Source organism: Temnothorax longispinosus, chromosome 2 (genome assembly GCF_030848805.1).
Source record: "Temnothorax longispinosus isolate EJ_2023e chromosome 2, Tlon_JGU_v1, whole genome shotgun sequence".
In the NCBI taxonomy this organism is placed as follows: domain Eukaryota; kingdom Metazoa; phylum Arthropoda; class Insecta; order Hymenoptera; family Formicidae; genus Temnothorax; species Temnothorax longispinosus.
In genome coordinates, this window is record NC_092359.1 from 925,168 (window position 1) to 940,835 (window position 15,668).

The 15,668-nt window shown below is 39.1% G+C and overlaps 1 protein-coding gene across 14 annotated transcripts in view; it reads left to right on the forward strand.

The window, feature by feature from the left end:
• LOC139809230 (ELAV-like protein 3) overlaps positions 1-15,668 on the forward strand; it is a 42,688-nt gene that overhangs the window by 26,426 nt on the left and 594 nt on the right. For 6 of the 14 annotated variants that reach the window (XM_071771994.1, XM_071771992.1, XM_071771993.1 and 3 more), the window contains 6 exons: positions 3,320-3,555; positions 5,263-5,366; positions 5,918-6,071; positions 7,851-7,889; positions 9,543-9,801; positions 12,902-12,943. In XM_071771994.1, the coding sequence (XP_071628095.1) occupies positions 3,360-3,555; positions 5,263-5,366; positions 5,918-6,071; positions 7,851-7,889; positions 9,543-9,801; positions 12,902-12,943 (794 nt within the window). In that variant the 5' untranslated portion in view covers positions 3,320-3,359. Of the gene's footprint in view, positions 1-2,135; positions 2,289-3,319; positions 3,556-5,262; positions 5,367-5,917; positions 6,072-7,850; positions 7,890-9,542; positions 9,802-12,901; positions 12,944-15,668 lie in introns of those variants that run through there. The other 8 variants (XM_071771997.1, XM_071771998.1, XM_071771999.1 and 5 more) reach the window with 8 other exon arrangements.

The window sequence follows — 15,668 nt, forward strand, 5'->3', positions numbered from 1 at the left end:
TGATAACGTATCGATACACTCTGCACGCGGTGTATAACTTATAATCTCATTTATAATACGGCTAATAGGTAATCTCAGATTAGATGGAGACATCGAACGTAATAACAGTCTCGAGATCGAATTCTTTTTTCATCAGCTACTCCAAATTCTACCTCATTAAATCATCGCGAAAAGAGGAAGATTTTGTTATAGAAGACTGTCGACGAGATTATTCTCTCTGCACCTTAATTTACGAAATTCTTTAATCCCCCACTTCGAAGGCAGCCCTTCGAAGGCGCCCTTCGGGCGCGCGAGATAGCCTCGCGTTACGTTCAAAGTTTTGTAGAGGATCGCCCCGTCCGATCTACTTCCCCTTCGCATCCTCGCCTCCCCTCGGCGTCGGGCGTGCACGCGTCCGCCACGTCCGCGTCATTGTCATCCGGGTGACGACAATAAAATGAAGATTCAAAAGTCAGACTAGTCACAGAGGCACGCTTTCCCGATGCGCGACAACGCAGTCAGCTCGGCGGCGCGGCGCGGCGCGACGCGACGGTTCTCTCCCGCCTTCTCGGCATTGTCGGATCCGAAAATATATCGCGATGGCGAACAACGCCGCGCGCGGATCGATACCGAGGAAGATGCCGGGCTGCGATAAAGCGCACCGCGGACTTTTCTGCCTCCTGCGAGCAGCAGCGACGCTTTTATCGCCTCGCGTTCGTAAACAAAGGGAATGCGAGTGAGTGATCGGCGCGGCGGCCCCTCTCTCTCTCTCTTTCCATTCCGCGAATATACCTTTCCTAGGTTCATCACCGTAAACACGAGTCGGACAAAACTTGGATTCTTTTATTCGTAATTTCGTAGATTTCCGTCCTATTTCAAATTTGCCTATTTAAGATCAAATCAACGAGCGACCAGGTAAATTTGTCAATCTTTCCTATATTTCTATACAAATATTTAAAGTGATAATATTGGAGATTATTCCTCAATGTTATTTCATGTTTAAAAATCGAATTATATCAAGAATTGTATCGTCGAGAATTTAAGGAATATCCGTCATTAGTTCTTGGCGTATTGAATATCGCTCTAGTTTCAAATACTTAATTGAAAACAAGTATGTGGTAAAACGTGCTATTTATCGTGCACGTGCTCCGTCTCGTTCCATCGTTTTTCCACACGCCGATGTGTATGACTTCTTAAATGCCTCGATTTCGGCCTTGTATTCACGTAAATTAAGGAGACACGTCCATGCGCTAACTACCGCTGCATTCGATGTACGACGTGTCATTGTCCCGTGCAACCGTACATACATATATTTCCATGTATGTACGACGGCCAAACGTATACCGTGTACCGTCCAGTCCGTTTCTGAAACTTTGGGGGGGGGGGGGCCCAGTCGTAATAAAAGCTGTCTGTTACCCCGCGGCACCGCGGACAGCTCGGTTTTTAGGGTGGCGACCACCACGAGAGTCGGCAGCGAGCCGGCGGGGAAGGTCCTGAAGGACAGCTGATGCCTAAACGTAGGAGGGAAAAAGGGAGAACGGACGCGCGTGGCGAGAGGGGAGCGCACGCAAAAAAAATAAAGTAGGGGGAGAATAAAAATGTACGAGTCGGTGGCTCGTGCCGACTGATAAACGCGTCGTCGCAGGCTGTGTGTATGTGTGTGCGTATACTCGCCTTAACCGTGAACATCGCGGTTGACACCCTACGGTAGCTGCCACACGTATACATAATTCCCCTTCCTCGCTCTGCCTCTGTCTCTCCCTCTTTCGCTCCCGTTTCTCCCTTTGCGCTCTGGCGCGCGCGCGTGTACCGGGTGTTCCGCGCGAAAGACCTCGCCGGATTATTCTCATTGTCAGTCTCGTATTCAGGACCTGAATTCGTTTCCTCCTGGCCAATTCGTTGCTGTTTACTTCATATTCGAATTTACCTTATATTTCTTGAGAATTTCCTCGAGGGTATTTAGTCTAAAGCTGGTTGGAGTTACAAATATCTTTTTGAGTAGCTGTAAAGATATGTTTCAATAAAAACAAATTTATCTCGACATTTTCTCGCTAATAAAACTTTGTCGTGAAATCTTAGCGTCGCTTCGTTCTTAATTATGGATATAATTATCAGAATTAATTGCCTCTTTGCTTAGACGATGTAATGAGACCGGCTACCTGCTCGAATTTATAATTTATTCATGCCAGAGAAGGAGTACTTTAGAAAGCATTTCTTTCTTTCATCTTCCGTGCCGATGAACAAAGATATGCTGTTGAAGGAAGTTGATGATCCTAATCGCCACTTCTCGCTACTGCATCAACTAATTTGTTAAGTTTAATTAAACTTATATTGTAAAAAAGTGCCTGATATCGAGAGATTATGAACACTGCTCTGTATGTACTTTTCATATGCTTTGGACACCACGTATGTAGGCTTATACAACACTCGCTGTGCCTCCGTAGTTTGGAGATGAGAGGGTCTCCAGCCCTTTAAATGACAACAGGGGTCGTCGGCCCCTTTAAATTACCCGTGTTCGTATCGGACGTTACCCCAAAGTTCCCCCAAAAACCGTCGCTAGTCCCTTTCGTGCTGCATTTGGAAAGTCATTGTTCAGATTTACATGATAGAATTTTGAGTATTACATATTTTTTTACATAGGTTTTTTTGTTCATCTGTAATATTCGTGGCTTTAACAATAAGTCGATTTTTCTAATACCTAGTACAAAGCATATCTCTGGTAAACAAAGCCTTTCGAATAAGAGACGGAGAAGCATTTTTTAAATGATTGTAAATTACGATATCATTTACTTGCACGCGCGCGCGTGTATCTTATACATTTAATACTTAACCTATTATATTTTTCAAGTTGTTAAGCCAAAATTGAAATTCGCTTTAGTTTTGCTTCATACAATATAAAGCCGCTTCTTATATTTAACTTACATTCGTTCTTTCGCCGAGTTCACGGTAAAAGCTGTATAAAAACCCGAGGCCACTTGGATTTGAGTTTTCAAGCGTCAAGAAACGTTTTGTGCATCATTGTTTTGGTTTTTACGTCCCCTTCGATATTTCGTGTTTACATCGGTGCCGTCTAGTTTTTTGCCCATTACCTTGCGATGTAGCTCATATTTGCTGTGTTTTCAAAGTGAAACTTCTTGAAGTATATTTTAACGTCTTAGGAAAATATGCAGACCCAACGCGGTACCATAATTACCCAGGAATCCCGTACTATATCTTATTCTACTATATTTATCTAACAATAGAACTTTTTTGATACAAATCGTTGTTATTATGGAATTGCAATTATTTATCGGTGGTTTGGACCACGGTGTGATGTAACGTGTGTGTGTTCTGTTTGCAGATTTCGTACATAGTTAGGGACGACTCGTTAGAGGATTGCAATGATGGCGAACGGAATGGACACAGTCGTACAACAAAACGGAGGATCGACCCTCGGACAGACCTCGCAGGAAGAGTCGAAGACGAATCTCATAGTAAACTACTTGCCGCAGAGCATGACACAGGATGAGATTCGTTCTCTGTTCTCCAGTATAGGCGAGGTCGAAAGCTGCAAGCTAATCCGTGATAAGCTCAGCGGTAAGATCAGCACTCCTTTCGTCTTCTCAACGCACCGAGCTGTCTGTTTTAATGATCTAATGACAAATTAGAAGACACAGCTTTAATGACGTTGTTCAAATCCAGTTTCGAAACATTATGAATTGCGGTCTCGAAGTATTACGAAACGCATCAACGATTAACTCGAGTAATAATCATATTGTTATCACGATTTGATGTCCAAAATTCTCTTCCGCTTATTCAAATAATTTAATTTGACTAGTAGAGATTAAAAGTCAATGATTGAAAAATAATCTTATAAAAGAAATGATTTTATTAGAAACATGAAAACTCCGCAACTTTTCAGAAACAATTGTTTATCGTAGAATTATTATTTTTTCTTTTTTTTTCTATTACGAACACAAGTCTCTCAAAAGTCAAACTGATTAATTCTACTTTTCGGTAAATTTACTAAATTTAGTACCAGAGCATGTGTAATTAATTTCTAACTTCGTCAATTTTCTCTATCTTTTATTTCACGGAGTTAATCAATTTGGTTTATGAACGGTTCAAGTAACACTCTTATTTTACTGAAAACTAGTATTTTGCATATTATAAGTCTCCGATTGCGATCATAGAATTTTGCATAATTCATCCGTATCATTGTAACATATCGAGTATGCGTAATCTAGCGTAATTCGGGTAGGTACGTGTGCGCCGGGTATATTCCATTGCAGTGGCGGCGAGACGAGCACGTGTATAGACTATAGACGTCGCGGCGCTATTTCGAGCCGCCGCGAAGAGCGAGAGCGGGGGCGGCGTTTGGTTTGAAGATTTGCCGCTTTATGCTCGACCTCATCGCCGCAGAGTGACAGTACCGTATCACGTCATTCGCCACCACGCGCGATAAGCGTCGTATCGTCATATTCCAATGTTTCCCTCGTTCCGCTGAAACTTCATAATTACTCTCTCTACGCTTCTTTCTTTCCGTAAGGCCTTTTCACAAGTGTCGGTTAACTTTTAATCTTAGATTAATTCACTCTTCGTCTCCTTCTCGGTCTCCTTCTAACGTCCCCCTTAAAAAGAGACGAAGAGTGAGTTAATCTAAGGTTAAAAGTTAACCGACACTTGTGAAACTGAACCTTAGACTACGTTAGAAATAATGCGCGCAAGGAGCGTTTTGAATTTATTAAATATATAGCGGAAGAGAAGTTTTTCTAGATTTGACCTACGTTAATGAAGATTGACAATTAAAATAGCATATTGATATAAAGATGTAATTAACTTTTTTTTAGCTATTTTGGCATTAAAACGTTCAAAAATTACGAGATAATCTGATATTGTTTTTCCAGTTAAACCGAAAAAATGATTTATTTGTATGTCCTTGCGATTCCAATGCTTCAGGCATTTCGCCAACTACTCGTTGGTATATTTGTCACTACGCCATTCATAAAATTGATTCCGGAGCGTATCGGGGAAATTGAAGTTGGCATTGCACTATATCGCTTCGATGCACTATTATTCTAGTCTAGTAGATAACTAGGTAAACATTCAGACATAAACAAAACTTGTTAGTAGTCGAAGAAATACTTAATTACAATCATGAGCAAAAACCATCAAAATGTGATGGTCGTCAGCGATGAAATCGGTCACTCCTTTGTCGCAAATTACACGCGATTGATCTACTTTTTGAAGATAAATCTGATATCGATATGTAATATTCATCAGGTCGCGCGTCTCTGCTTGCAGGTCAGAGTTTGGGTTACGGTTTCGTCAACTATCACCGGCCTGAAGATGCCGAAAAGGCTATAAACACGCTCAATGGTCTTCGTTTACAGAACAAAACCATCAAGGTGAGTAGTTTTAATGTAGTTCTTAGTATATCTTTGTTCGCGTCATTCGTTCTTTGCGATCTCCATAATAATGCAACGCGATTATTCGCCATCTATTCTGTTTCCCACGATTAAACTAATGTTATTTTTTGAGAAATTATAGATCTCCATTATTTGTTATGATCAATGTCTATGTTAAAATACAGGAGAGATATCGAGATTAACGTCGAAATCGATAGACTATTTTTGTCAGCCGACTATTTTGCAAAGCGTTTCTATCCGATTTCTAGAATGCTAAATGCATCTACGCGAGCGTGTAGGGCGGTAATGCAGCAATATAAATAGGTTGGCCTGGATTCGGGCGGATTTTATCGCGCGCGAACAAGAATAAAGCGATGATTATCGCGTGGGCACGTTTTTTCTCCTTTTTTTTCTTAAATTACTTACTATTCGATAAAATATCAAGTATCTCGGTGACGTTGATCTCCTCGTTTTTTGTCAGATAATCTGACGAATATTTGTCGGAATTAAAAAGAGAATATTTTTTGAAACGCGATTTCTTTTTCTTCTAGGTGTCGTACGCGAGACCGAGCAGCGAGGCGATCAAAGGCGCGAATCTGTACGTGAGCGGTTTGCCGAAAAATATGGCGCAGCAGGATTTGGAGAATCTCTTCAGTCCTTACGGCAGAATTATCACGTCGCGGATATTGTGCGACAACATCACCGGTAAGTCTACGCAAATCCGCCTGTCTATAATTTTCGCGAGCTTTCCGTCACGATAATATTTCCGATCGAATAAAATTTCCGACAACGCTTGTCAATTTTTCCGACAACGCGAAATAATTAAGTACCTATAAATGAGAATCCGACAAATCGTCGTTATGGATATCGTTTGTAATAATGTCCTCGTGCGGTTTCTTCCAGTCGATTTAGATTCGATTTATCTAACTTATATTTTTATTCGCGCTGAAACGAATTTCGCAATATGATGAAATCGATGTGCGAGAGAATTATATTTAAGACAGCGACAAAATCGGAAATCTCCGGTGGCTTTAAATAAAGCTTGATCCAGATCACAGGTGCGTAGGCCATGGGGTTAGAGTCCGTTTGTAGGGTGGGTCGGTGCGCCGTACACGGTAACGACAACGAAAGTGCGAGTAAGAGTATTCTCGTTGAAGCGTTAACGATAAATATTCCGTTGAGCGAACGAGATCGTATCAGTTTCACTTCGTTATGTTTTCTTTCGCCTGTACACACTCTTCCACACATTTCCTCATTCGAAGAGCACGAAGAGCAACGATTTCACGAGTATACAGCTTCGCATATTATACACGTAATTTTGTTCTCGAGGGGAGTTGAGTTATATGTATACCGACGACGAATACGATGACAGCTCGAAGTGTCGCGCAAGTGTCTCTCGCTTTTAGTCGACTACGAACCTTCCCGAGTTGGATTTCATTTGCGTCTCTTTGGTTTATTTATTGCAAATGCTCCTCCCTGGCCAGCCCAGTTGCACGCACAAAAGCCTCATGGCCTCCACCTCGATCTTAATTTCGTGCTTCCTTACCGTGCTCACTTTTCACGCCATTCCGCTCATCTTCCACTCCATTCCGACACCCTTGTCGCCACTTGTCACGCGTTATCATCATCATCATCATCATCATTATTTCATTATCCAGACCAGGCTTGCTTTGTTTTTCCCTGAAATTTACGTTCTTGTCCAATGCCGCTTTTTCCTACCTCCCGCAAAAGTGAACACGCGCGATACACCGAATTTTTCCCTTTTTGGCGCTCACGCTTTTTATATGATTAAGGAGATCTGAAATAGCATAAATTACACGAAGTCCGCTCGCCCCTTGTATACGTGCTCGTCCTAGTTAATTTACTTTCTTTAAAGTAATATCATTTCCTCGTTACCGTAGAAAATGTTAAATATGGAAGCAACGAATATCAAGCTACGATGATTAAAACGTTGAATAACAGCTAAAATAAAATAAAAGCGATTTGTTTATTTTATTAACGGTTTACATATAATTTTTATGATTTTTCTAAACCTTTTTTTTATTTTCTTAGTTGTGTGCATAATTTTATATTTTTTATATTATTTATATACGTGCATAGAAATGATTCTTACTGTATCATTAAATGTAAACTCGTCAATTTACCTAGGTTCTTGCTTCTCGTAGATTGCTGGAAATTAAATAATTTTGAATTATCTTGCTATTGCGAGAAATTCTGCAGATAATATTAAACTTCTCGATTTATCACGTCGCAGATGTCTTTTTTTTTTTTTTAAGATTTAGACGCTGACAAACATGAGACTCGTTGCTTTTACTTTGTTTTTGTTGTGTTCTTTTTTTTTTGTTAACCCTGTCACTTGGTCTTATCGCGCAAACACGTTTTATCATCCCTCGAAATCGCCAACGTATCACAGGGGCGAGCGAATCGCGTGTTGTGCTGCCAGTTGGATTTTAACGAGATATGATTTTTTCCGTTTCTGTTTAGTACGACAGTTTGTGACCGGCGGCGGAGACAATTTGCCCGGTACGTAAATCACAAATCTCTTTTCTTTTCCCTCATTACGTCCTCTAGCTGAAACGAAAAGCAGCCGTTTCTTTCGATCTGTGATGCGCGCGCGTCTCTCGTCTGCGCGACCTCGTTTTTTTCACGCGTAGCCATGTATACCTCGTCAATGTCATCGCCATCGTTGTTAAATAAAACACAACGCAGCGGTACATACACCGGTCTTCCCCGCGGTGTAATCGAGTGTCGCTCGGAATCGAAAATCGATTTGTAATCGCGCCAAGTAAACGTCACCTTCGATAAAACCCGTTCTGCCTGTCTGCCTGCCTGTTAACGACGATATTTTGTCAAAATTAATTTGCAATTCCGGCGAGCAGTGGAGAAACTTCGCATTTCAACGAAGAAATTTTACATTATGCGACTTACATTACTAGATTTGACTTTATGAAAATTGAAATTGGTGCGCAAGAGAGAGAGAACAAAAGTCAGTAAAATATTAAATATCACGGTTTAATGTTTCGCGAAACGTCCTGCGTTGTTAACACGTCTTGACTGCGGCTCAGCAAAATTCAAAATTGATACGAATTTATTTTCGAACGACCGAATATAAGGAGAGAAGACGAGAAAATAATTAATTGCATCTCTGTGTTTCATCGTGCAATGACAGATGATGCGCGCATCCAGTGTTTTCCTGAGCGCCATTTTTGTTTCTTTACGCTTTTTGTCATTCGTTATAATTATGATTTGCTATTATGGTCTTTCAATTATATCGACATGTGTTCGCGATCGAAAATATACTCGCTCTATCTCACTCTCTCTCTTTCTCTCTTTCTCTTTCTCTCTCTTTCTTTATCACTTTTCTTTGTCTCTCACTTTCTCACTCTCTTTCTCTTTTTCGTTCCTATTTTACCCGTTATCAATCGGCACTAGACCGCGAATAATGAATAAGATCTACGGCAAAGTAGAGAATCGAAAGAAAGACAAAAAGACGTCCACCCGACGAGGCATCGTCGGTGTGTTTGTAAAGAAACGAATCTGCGCGCACCGAACCACTCGCTTTGTCTCTATGTAAAAAAAAGCTTTATAATAAAATAAGCTTAGCGTTTCTCGAGTCTACGCGACGTGTACTCAAGTCGTGTCTTTCCGTCATTACGAGAGATATAAGCGATTTACACTCGTAATTTGTCGCTGCTCTCGATGATACTTGAACGCAGTGCACCGCAATATGTGAAATGTGAATTGTTCTGCACGCATTCTATAATCTAATTGTAAGTGCAACGAAGTGATAACTCGTCACATTATCAGGATCGTTAACTGGTCAAGAAAGCTAGCTAAAGGCTCATTAATAATGATATCGTGTAATAAGTAAGGAGGCATAAATGTACAATAAGACGATGTTTCGGTAAGAAAACATGTGCAGGTAACGATCGTGACACAATTAAAAGTCCTCCAAATTGATTTTGAGCCGTCGTTTTCGCTGTTCGCCCTTTCGCGACGTCGCTAGTTAAATAAAATAAGAAAGAAACAGAAAAGAAAAAGTACGGGAATCCAGAGATCGATCGGAAGTGTTCCGAATTCCGACGCGGTCTCGGCGAACATTTGCGTCGCGAGTCGACAGCAATAACCAGATGCGATCTTGTGTGTTCCGCCGTTTATCTCGGCACCTCTCGACAGGCCTGTCGAAGGGCGTCGGCTTCATAAGGTTCGATCAGCGCGTCGAGGCCGAGCGGGCGATCCAAGAGCTGAACGGCACCATACCGAAGGGCTCGTCCGAGCCGATCACCGTCAAGTTCGCCAACAATCCCAGCAACAACAACAAGGCGATACCGCCGTTGGCCGCCTATCTCGCACCACAGGCCACGCGGCGCTTCGGCGGGCCGATCCACCATCCGACCGGCCGCTTCAGGTACATTCCACTGTCGCCACTATCCAGGTACCTACTCGCCTCTACTCGCTCTACCCAAGGATTTTCACTATCTTTCTAACTCTTCTTCGTCTCTGCTCTGTCTCTTTCTCTCTTTCCGCTTCATTCTTACGGCTTCCGTTACGACATTTCCGTCGAAGAGTGTTGCGCGGAACGATTGGTCGCGGTTGTTAAGACGATGCTGATGTTCTGGATACTCTCCAGCACGGACGTACGCGAATCAAACACCGCGACCGATCGGCTGCAATATCGTTTTCCCGCTTTTCTTTCACTTCTCTATTGATTGATTTATCTGATAATTCTTCAGCTATATAAATTGAGTTCTCTCTACTGAGTTATTTATCCATGGATCTTTCCTTATTCGTCCACCTATCTATCCAATTATCCGTTTATTTTTTTTTATTTTTCTCTCTAAGAACTATCTCTAACTATCTAGCTGAATCTAGCATATACTATTCGTCTTCTTCCTTCTATTTTCTCTCTTGACACACACACACACAAACACACACACACAGACCGGGTAAACACGAATACTCGATTAGATCGATCGATCGTTCATATATAAATATGAAACTTCGCTATTCTAATGATATCTTAGTACCACAAAACGGTATGGTTTTTTTTTTATTTTTAATCAGAGGAAAAATAACTTTTCTTATAGAAAATATATTCTGTACAATATTATGCTTCATTATTGCTGCTTGAAAAATTGCACATAGATAGCATGCTCTCTAAATCTGAATCAGTGACTATTCACTGATTCAGATTTAGAGTAGTTTAAAAAAAGATGATAAAGTATTTTATAGAAAATACTGACAGAGTAATTGGTTTATTAAAATAAACTGAACATATATTTGTCGATCTGATTATTTATGTCAATCGGTCGGTCAGTCGATCGCAAACAGTTATTGTTACCTATTACATTTATCGAAGTTGTTCGGCACAAAGCTCCTCCTACACCATCCGATTCTAATTCTAACTATGTATGAACTAACGTGTCTGTCTTTTTATTTTAAGTTATGACTGTGCACGCTCTGTTACTTTCGGGAATTTATGGGCTTAGAGACCTTTGTGTTATTTACACGGTAACTTTTAGAGATACGGTATTTTTCACATATTTTCACTTATAATTTAGTTACGAGAGGGGAACGGTCAATGACGGCGTTTAGTAAGAGAACAGCCAATTTTTGACGTACTTTATCCTGATTATTCAATATCCTGAAATTAAATATAGATACGTGTTATTTTTCATTTTCGCTGATTATAACGTTAACGTGAGCGAATAAAGATTCGCGGAGAGGTTTCGGAGCGCGAACAATCCACGGAGAATCCGCGTTAGCTCTGTTTAGAAAGGTCTTTCCGTATCGTAATCGATATGACTCTATTAAACTTGAATATCGACAAAACAACCTGTCAAGATCGACCGGAGGGTCGATCCATGACCTTACCAAATAATAAATCTATGTTCGATAGCATCCATGTAACTTTGCGCATAATAAAGAAAGAAAGAAACATTGGCTGGCCCTCCTTTATTTGCACTCGCCGTTGTATTTCTTTCATTGTTTACGTAGGCTCTTGATTTTTATGCTACTTTTTCCCCTTTTTGATTTTTATCTTCTTCAAGGCCAGCGATCAGTAAATCTCATGAGATAGACGTGTATAATCTGTACTACGACTCGATCGAATGCAGAGAAACGGAATAATGCATAAGTTTGATTTCAAAATGTAAGCTGATCTTTGGCCATTCTCGAAACACGGAGGAGCAAAACGTACACAATAGCCTTACATTCTATATCGATATTTGCCGTCACGCTCGCAATATTTTATTTTATTTTATTGATAAATTATTAGACGTATTATGAAATCATCATAGAATCATCTTTATAATCATTCAGACGCCTGACGACAAATATCAGAATTGAGGTCTACCGATACTCACAACTTGTCACCTCTCTTTCGTTTCGAGCCTCCCGTATAATGCATAAGTCACGATGCTCGCTATCGAGAGCAATATCTATTTACGTATATATTCGCAAATTTTCGCTCTAGTACGTAGGAGACGATACACGCACTATATACATTTTCATTGATCGCACGTGTCAGAGTCTATTTGTATGTCTAGATTCGAGATACAGAGCTACCGAAATTCTCCATGAGACATTGATCGTTTGGTTGTTTTCGATAAATACAAAGCGTTAATCGAGTGCAGCTGCGCTTTGCTGTTGCTTTATCTTTCATTATTTCATTTTCCCTTCCAGCAGAGTGGAAAGATAGCTTGCACAGCAGTTAATCGGACTATTAATGTTAAATAAAATTTGAAACGACAAAAGTATGTCGACGTGTTAGATTTGAGTAGAGTAATCAACCTATCCTGCAATTTTTGCAATATTTACAAAAAAAGTACGTAAATGTATAGATTATACTTAAAACAGAATGCTTTTTTTCCCTTTTTTTTTCTTAATTAATATCCGAATTTCCGTAACATTTTTCTTTTAATTTGCAAGTGTAACTAAAAAAATTTTTAAATGCTTGAGAATTCTAACGATATCGAGTTTATCGTGTTATTTCGACATCGTTGTTTGGAAAATACGGTTATAGTCTAACCTAAACGTTTATCCCATTGCGATAATATAATCCCTTGGTTTCCTCTCCTATAACAGAGAATCGAACTGGTCTTACGAAAGATGAATTCCATGTCGATTATTCATCACACTCCGGCAAATTAATCTTTTAAATTTTAATGTATGCATATTATTTAAATACCTTATCTTCTAATCTAACATAAATATTATTTAAGTTGTGAAAAATTATATTAAATTATGGAAATAACAATTATTGTATTATCTTGTAGATAATTAGATATGGATATTACTTTTTTCGATCGAAATATTAACGTTATGTTGACATGGACGTCGGACTTCGCTTCTCTAAGTCCCGCATTGCATCCCCCCCATTGCGTCCCGTTCGGGGTAACAGTGCACCGCAACGTAGAGGGTAGAAAATGAAATACACAGAGAGCGCCCGACTTATCCCCCGACTTATCCCCCGACTTTGGCTCGATCCCGGAGTATCTCTCTTCTTACGTTGTTCTTTTTGTGTTTTGTTTTAGCACTGGCAAGGCCATGCTTGCCATTAACAAAGGCTTACAGAGGTCAGTATTTTTTTCGTTACTACCGCTACGTTTTCCACTCCTAATTTTTGTTACTTCCGTTGTGTGGCTTTATTCTCTCTCTTTCTCGCTCTATCTCTCTCTCTCTCTTTCTCTCTCACTTTCCCTTCGACTCGTTACGAATTCGATATCAAGTATCGCGAAATAATTTTATCTCTAAAACAACCTCGAAAAATTGTTTACAATTTTTAATAGCCATTATACTTGAATTTCTTAAGTGATCTTTGTCTGGTCTTGGATGTTCTTACGCGAACATTTTTTTTTAAGATGTAAAATATATTTGTTACCGGATTCTTTTACGTAAGCGTAATTTCGTAACGGGGTCCCACTATTTATTCTTTCGCATTTTTCATCACTTTTGCATTTTCCACGTCTTTTCGCTTTGATTTTTATTTGATTCAGTTGTGCAAACACAGTGGTAGATATGTTGACGTCACGTTTTCTTGAGTTTCGCAACCAAGCCTCCTTGGTTCCCCGTTCTTCCACGTATTTACATAATGCAATCTATCCGTCTAATATACAATTAAACCGCCGCAATATTTGCCACCGTAGTATTTGGAACGATTGCAGCTTATATATATTTTAATATTTTAAAGTTTTGTTGTTCTTATTACGCAATTTGCGTAATAAAAACGGCTTTTTTCGAAAGAGAAAAGAAACACATAATTACATAGTTTTGCACTGATTTCTCTTTAATGATAACGAAAAGATTGAAATTCACATTACAATATACTGAAATATCTTAGAGAAAACTTTATTTGCAAAAACTCTGGATATAAAATATTTTGAAATGTATTTTACATATTCTTTGCAAACTAAAGTTACAAAAAAATCAACGAAGGCTGCTCCCAAGGATATTTATTCTTGATACGAATACTTTTTTATATGTAGAGAGAAACCAGACGCAGATACTCTCGTGTATATATGTGTACATATGCTTGATGGACAATGAGACGTACTCACATGCAAGCAACGTGATGTTACTCCCTTCATTCCCTCGTCCTTATATAAATTCCATCGTTTACTTTTTTTACCCTCCATACATTTACACATCTACACGTACACGGAATTGAATCACAGGCGGTCGTATAGCCACCCGATGCACATGTCTATGCGTACACACGTAAAAAAAAGATACACGACACGTATCACACGTTTACTTTACGCGGTGTAACGTACAACGTACGTGACGAATGCATACGTAATTACTGTGGCCTCGGCATTATACTGAGTACTCACCGAGATGTGCCCTGTTTTAACGCGGCTTGTGACGTCAAGTAGGTACGTAGATACTTTTACAAATGTAAATATCCCCCTCACTTGTGTAAGTGCCCTCGTATGGGACGTGTACCTTCCATTCCTGTACTCTGAAATATTATCCAGCAGAAAAAGAATTTTTTGTCGCACATTTAAGAATTTAACGTTAACGTCTAGTCCGTAGAGAGAGCGCCATCCGAGGAGATTGGCTTGCGTTTCAAGAAACACGTTCTGTACCTATGCGATCCCTCCCGTGCACGTGAATGCATGAATGTTGAAGCAATAATGTACCTTTGTCCAATCTCGCTTTTTCTCTGGATATATTACGTTATATCCTTATAGAGAATGCATGGTTCGAAAAAAAAGGTTTAATTAAGGATTCGATAACGAGTGACATTTCTTTATCGCGTCCAATGTGTTACCACTTTTTTCTTTCTCCTTCTACTTTGTTTATTATCTCATGATTTATAATCTTATAATTCTTAACGAGCATTACTATTTATCCACTCTCTTTATGTATTCTTCTTAACGTTTTTTTGTAATTTTCTTTTTCTTATTTTAAAGTTTACTATATAAATATAAATACACAGAGATTTGCATACAATTCTTCAATGTTCTTTAATTATTATCTACGTCATATATTAAAGATATGAATATTGTTGGTAAAATTTGTCGAAACCATCCAGAGTAAACGCTACTTTAACACAGCCTATGTATATATTTGGAATTATGCAATCAAAATAGAACAATGTTTTTCGTATGTGTGAATTGGAAAACTTTCCTATTAGAGATATACGTGTTTATTTATTTTTAATTTTCCACAATGATCACACGACTGAAATAAATACTTGTGTATTTTACATGTAACGCATGTTTTTTCTAGTATATATTTATAAATGAAGTTTGTGCACGCTATCCTCATTTATATATCACTTATGTCACCACCATTATTTCTTACAATGTTCGCGTAAGTTACGTAGTACAAAGTCCTCGCGTGGCCCTATGTATTTATTCACTTTTCTTATGCCAATGTCATATGTAGATGTTCGCGGAAGTGCCATTTGTGTAAAGAAAAAGATTGATTACATATCACGCGAAATAAATGTTCACATCAGTATGTATATATATATTCGCATCTTTACACGTTTAATTTCATTGGGATTGCGATATACTGTGCGAGTAGCGTATAATGTAAAATCTTACATAGAAATATCCTTTTATACTCAGAGAAAAAAAACATCAGTAAATATTTATAATCTGAACTGAACGGTGCTCAAGCGTTTCCTCGTGAAACGTAAATGTGACGATGATAGAATAAAAGTGCGATAGTACATTTTTATTTTAAAAACTTTTTAAGGACACATTTACTGCTCAAATGTCTTCACAATCGTGAAGAAATGAAACAAAATTCTATACCCTTAAGATTTATAAATTATTATATGACAATTAT